Source organism: Brachyhypopomus gauderio, chromosome 6 (assembly GCF_052324685.1).
Source record: "Brachyhypopomus gauderio isolate BG-103 chromosome 6, BGAUD_0.2, whole genome shotgun sequence".
Taxonomy (NCBI): domain Eukaryota; kingdom Metazoa; phylum Chordata; class Actinopteri; order Gymnotiformes; family Hypopomidae; genus Brachyhypopomus; species Brachyhypopomus gauderio.
Genome location: NC_135216.1, coordinates 4,652,414 through 4,658,653, shown reverse-complemented (window position 1 = coordinate 4,658,653; position 6,240 = coordinate 4,652,414). Strand labels below are relative to the sequence as shown.

At 41.0% G+C, this 6,240-nt stretch overlaps 1 protein-coding gene across 1 annotated transcript; it reads left to right on the top strand.

Annotated features, from left to right (window-relative positions):
• The first annotated feature begins 269 nt into the window (after positions 1 to 269).
• tac1 (tachykinin precursor 1) lies at positions 270 to 3,048 on the top strand. Its single transcript, XM_077007748.1, has 5 exons — positions 270 to 848; positions 1,526 to 1,628; positions 1,780 to 1,803; positions 2,286 to 2,342; positions 2,528 to 3,048. The coding sequence occupies exons 1-5, from the start codon at positions 735 to 737 to the stop codon at positions 2,572 to 2,574; spliced, it is 345 nt and encodes a 114-aa protein (XP_076863863.1). The 5' UTR covers positions 270 to 734; the 3' UTR covers positions 2,575 to 3,048.
• Positions 3,049 to 6,240: the final 3,192 nt, after the last annotated feature.

The following is a 6,240-nucleotide window of genomic DNA, read 5'->3' as shown; positions in this document are numbered from 1 at the left end:
GCTATGAGTTGTGATGAAGAAAAGTTAGACCAAGGTAAGAGTGGCTTAAAAAAATAAATGTATATAGACTAGATATTATTGCTTGAAAGTCATTTCCCTTTACATTAAATAAAGTTATTTAGTTAAAATAGTATTTGGTCAAAACATCGTACGTCGTCACGTACAAAATTCTTTGGTGAGGGAACTCTGTTTAGATGCCTGCGTAAAATTGACGAGTCGGTGCGTCATCGACGTCTTCCTTCCCCATACTGATTAGTAGGACATTCCAGTTACAACAACTTGAGCGACATCTGGGGTCAAGGGGCTAACTTTCGGCGAATCCTGAACGTACGCAAAATATTTAAAAGGATATTAGTCATACGAAGTTTTGGAAGGCGTCATCCTGGTAGATATACTTCTTTTATCGATTTTAAGTGCCTGGTCACCCCCTAGTTGCTTTGCTATAAAACCTCGTGCGCACTTGAGCACAGTCACGAAGACGCATCGCGAGCAGGAGTGCAGCGCTCGTGCGCTTTGGACAGCGAGAGAGACTTCTGTTGCTTTTACATGTGGAGGATATTGATCACTGACAAAAGCCGTCTGAGGACACAGAAGCAATATTACGTCCACTTTTAAAGAAGTTCGATTCGTGTTCGACATATCTTACTTGTCGCCGTATTTCCATACTTTTGTGGGGTGAGAAGGAAGGAAGTATTCAGACTTGAGGTTCGGTGAGCCGCCCAGTCAGCACCATCATGAAATTATTGCTATCTGTAGCACTTGTATTCCTCGCTTTGTCTCAGATTTTCGGTGAGGATTTGGGTTCAAAAGAAGACCTTGACTACTGGACAAACGATAACCAAATACAGGTAAATGAAATTTTGGACTTACTAAGAGAAACCAGACCTCGGGAAAATCCAGTAAAGTTTACTATTAGGGTACAACGTAATAAAAGACATAAAGGGCAAAACTTTACTGAAAAGGACCAACCTGGTATTGCAAAGTTTGCCACAGGGATTCAATCAGCAGCTAGTCGGAAGAGTTGCTGAGGGGGGCAGCTTGTTGAATCTAAAAGCGTCCGCGCCGTCGCTGTCCAGTGCTGAACAGGGCAGACACATTATTCCTTGCTTCAAATGTATCACACGTTTTCCATTTGACATTGCGGAATGGAAGGGAGCCCAGCCCCTGAGTCCGTCCTTTGTACACATGAGCCGCATCTTGGCAATATTTGCCTACTGGAAACAGACGCTAGAGTGTCATAAGTGTTTTATGTAAATACATATTGTAGTAAAAATGCACAAGTGTCTTTATTGCTAAGTTTATACAGGGTTTTGTCTGTCTTAGAGAGAATTCATAAATGGCAGCTTAAATCCTGCTGTTTAAATTAATAATGTTATATTAATTTAAACCCAAAAGAAGAAGCCAAATTTTAACACGCAATTGGTCTCTTGTCTGCTATTAGAAACTGCCGGTCTCCGAAAAGAGCATGACGGCCCGTGTTGCTCTCTACTGTCTTATGTTACACTAATCAAATAATCCTTTACAGGGTGAGTGGCTTCAGGCGGATCCCTTCAGAGAGATACTTAGACGGATGACGAGAAAACCTCGACCACATCAGTTCATCGGTCTAATGGGAAAGCGCTCCTCGGGTAAGACCATAAATCTGCAGCTAACATTTTCTCTCTCTCGATCTCTGGCCCGTCTATATTGATTAACCAAACGACATTCATGTAAAGCCGAGCCTGATGGAATGATATTACTCCTAATTCATATTCTCCCACATATTTTGCCCTCCAAAAGGTAACTCACAGATCACACGAAAACGTAAGTAAACATTTACGTTCAGTTTTCTTTTATTTACATCATTTTTACATCTATATTTCCTGCACGTGATTGCTTGCTGAAAACGCTGAAATACTGAAACTGCTGTTCTTCAGCAACTAGGCCTGTGCTAGATTTACATCAGTGTTATAAAGAGCATCACTTAAATCTAAGGTCACTGACCCTTGCATTGGTTTAATACATATGTATATACTGTACACTAAGTGTACTATATTATGTCTATTGAGGGTTTATGTTTTAGTGGAAAAATGTCACTAAATGTGGCTAAACATCTACATCTATGATGTACACTATGATTTTTTTTTCTTTATCAACAAATCCTTTTAATTAATCCTTCTTCAAGACATTTCTTTTATGAAGAATTAACCTTCATATTTAAAACAATGGGGCAAAAATGTATATAAAAGTACATTTGGGATTTACAGGGAACAAACCATTTGATTTTGCTCTTATCTACTTCTCAGGGCATAAAATTAACTCATTTGTTGGGTTAATGGGGAAAAGAAGCCAGGAAGAACCAGGTTAGTATTTAAACTACTATTTAAGTATACGAGAGTATTTAAGTATTTAAGAACACCAGACCTAGACCGAATTCTGCTAGGAGTGACATAACAACCACTGTAGTCTTGCAAAACCACTGTAAATATTCTACAGTGGAACAGAAACAGAAGTTATAAATGAAAATCCTTCTGTTCCCACCTTACAGAAATGTATGAATGGGCCACGCTACAGAACTACGACGAGAGGCGTTAAGTCCCTGAACTCCTGACTGCCACCAGTGTTCTCCATGCTGAACAGAGTGGACTCTCATCTCATGCCTTTCCTTTATAATTTTTATAACTTCTATAGGTGGATTTAATTTTTACATCCAATAAACAAAACTCAATTTTCACTTTGTGGTGATATAGCAGTACCTGTGCCGATTATGTTTGTATTAAGAAGAAAACAGACATTGTAATACTGTCCAGCTGTGATCAAACATGTTAGTTGATGTCAATGGCTCTAAGACAATTTGAACTATTAGGGTCTATATATCAGCCTTTGGGGTTCATATAAAACCTGCACTGCCAAACTCTCAGCATAGTGCCTCATCATGTTTTAAATCACACCTGACTGTGCTGTAAATATGATTCGCCCAAATCTGGGCATGTTGTCATCCTTCCACACTAACAATTTCCATATGATAATCATTGTGATTGTGGCTTAATATTAAAATTATTTTCCTTATTGGTGGAATTTTTGATTCCATATTTTATTGTTACAAATGAGAGGCACATCCTGGATTTTCCTTTTTTTGTTTCCTGATAAACTTGCAAGAATGAAATGTTAGAGCACGTACGCCTCCTGGTGGCCTGATAAAGAACAACCACAATAGAGATGTAACAAAGGCTTTAGTGTTCAACAAAATACATATGAAGTGGGGTAATATTGGGGAATAGCCTGCTTTGCATAAATGAATCTCTTCTGCATAAATGAATCTCTGTTATGGGATGTGGTGGGGTAGGGTTGGGTGGGGTGTTATGGGGTGTGGTGGGGTAGGGTTAGGTGGGGTGTTATGGGGTGTGGTGGGGTAGGGTTGGGTGGGGTGTTATGGGGTGTGGTGGGGTAGGGTTAGGTGGGGTGTTATGGGGTGTGGTGGGGTAGGGTTAGGTGGGGTGTTATGGGGTGTGGTGGGGTAGGGTTGGGTGGGGTGTTATGGGGTGTGGTGGGGTAGGGTTAGGTGGGGTGTTATGGGGTGTGGTGGGGTAGGGTTGGGTGGGGTGTTATGGGGTGTGGTGGGGTAGGGTTAGGTGGGGTGTTATGGGGTGTGGTGGGGTAGGGTTGGGTGGGGTGTTATGGGGTGTGGTGGGGTAGGGTTAGGTGGGGTGTTATGGGGTGTGGTAGGGTAGGGTTGGGTGGGGTGTTATGGGGTGTGGTGGGGTAGGGGGTTCTCTTTAATTTAAAAGTCCCTGTACGTTAGTGGAGTGACCACTGCAGTGGGTCTGTTTTGCACTGCTCCTCCTACAGTCGTAGTTTTGCTGTGAAAGAAGCAGCCAAAGCTCCAGACATCCTCTAACCACAAATACAGCGGAACATTTAACATTAACACATTAACCACACATACAGCTGGACATTTAACATTAACACATTAACCATACATATTGCTGAACATTTAACATTAACACATTAAACGCACATACAGCTGGACATTTAACATTAACACATTAACCATACATATTGCTGAACACTTAACATTAACACATTAAACACACATACAGCTGGACATTTCATACAGAACGAATACAGAATGTACTTAAAACCCAACTTGTAGCTAAAAAGCAGAATCCAGAGAATATAGTAATCCCTCTAATCATTTATAGGGGAATCATGTAGGTACTTTCTCTAACGTAAAGAGCAATGAGTCAAGTAAGATAAGGCTATTATATCTGTGATATCTGTGATATCTATGATATCGGACAGTATGAGAAACATTATGACACTGTACAGTATGTAGCATAATGTAGCACATTTACCCTGAATATGCAAATAAGGAGTCTAACTGGCCAGTAATTGGTCAGCTTCTAACTGGCCACAAATAGTCATCTTCTGGTTGGCTACTTATTTTAATGTGGTGGAAACATCTGATCCCACCAGTGATGCATGTGAATACTCCAGCAACTCTGTGCTGTTCAATACAACAACTGAACAGCCAGTGCTCCAGTAGCAGTGGACCCGTGGCCCAAAAAGGAACTAGTGAACAACAGGACAGAAGGGGACTGACAGATTGTGCATGCAAGATTGTGCATGTAACTAAACGTCCTGCAAGCTTGTGTACCTTGTGTGGTAAAGGTATGCTTGATGCTAGAAGCATGTATTATAAAGGGAGAACTGAGCAAATAATCAGCCACTGCTCTAGAAATGGTTTTCAAGACCACAAGAACAAAGAGCCCTTTCACCTTAGGCACCCTCATCTCCTCAGGCAGAGAGAGGAAGTAGGCGGTGAACCTGTGGTCCAGGAAAGGCACTCTGAGCTCCAGCCTAATGAGACGATGGCAGAGAGACAGCCATGAACAGAGGACTCAAACGGAGGGGGGGGGAGCAGTGACTTTATTTAGCTGGACATTACAGAGCCCACAGATGTGGCAGGCGTGGGTGCGTTACGAGGGGGTGCAGGGCTCTTCTCTCACCCGTGTGCGGCCGTAGTTCTGTCTGCTCTCAGCGCATCAAACACATACAAACAGGAGCCTGGAGAAGCAGGAGATCCTTTACCTTCACACATTTGCATGCTGGGGTGCACATTCTATCACTCCAAACATCACACCTTATATCACTCCAAACATCATCGCAGTATGGCCTTTGTAGTGGTATGTGGTGTTCACATGATTTAGTGACAGTTCTGTATGCCAGTCTTTGACTACTGCTTATTCAAGCAATCAACAATCTCTAACATGATGGAAGGTATATTAGTTTGTAAGTCACACTGGACATGAATGTCTGCTAAATGCCCTAAATGTAAATGTAAATGTATTTTATGATGATATAATCGTAATATTGTCTTCTGCCCATATTGTGGAGCCCTTTAAGTGAGTCATCAAGTTTTTATCCATTCAACATCTCCTACCTAATCTACTTTTTGAGATACAAACTGACATCCAGAAGAACTGATTGTGATGTTTTTCTTTTTAAAGATCATTTAATTTGCTGACATTGCAGATTCTGAGTAGCTTATAGAAATAGATGTAGTCCTGTTTAAGTTCATCAGAGCTTTTACCAGAGATCAATACACTTAGATTGACTTCTTAGATACATGCCTCATGGCAAAAATACATAACTAGACATATAACAACCAAACAAACAAGTTCCCACTAAGGAAAAATCTATAGAATTTTGGTGCCTTCTAGTGGCTAAAATGGGTGAAACACATAGTAAAATAAAACAAGTCAGTGTGAGTTATCCTACTGAAACTTGTGCAAAACATCGGGAGAGATCAAACTGCATAAGCTATAAACAAAGAATTGAACGTAAAATGGACACAGATTCAGTGTTATATCGCCGGTGGATGGCGCCAGAGCTAGCGAACTAGTAACGTATTGAATCATATATGTGTGAATCATATATATGTTGAATCAAATAAACTGGATATTTTTTTTCGGCGTGAGATATTGGAAGTGTGGCGTGAGAGCGTGTGAAAACGGTCAAATGCGTGTGTCTCACGCTCAATGCGTGAGAGTTGGCAACCCTGTAGTGATGGCAAAAGTTGGGTTTTTGGGAGACTGAATCAAATGAACCAATTGATTCGGAAAATGATTCGATCTTGTGAAACGTTCGAATCATCACACGCCACAGTGACATCTAGTGGGCAACCAGGGCCTAAATCTCTTTTCTTAACAGAAACAGAAGTAACATGTTTTTTATGAAATATGACATAAAATATTCCCC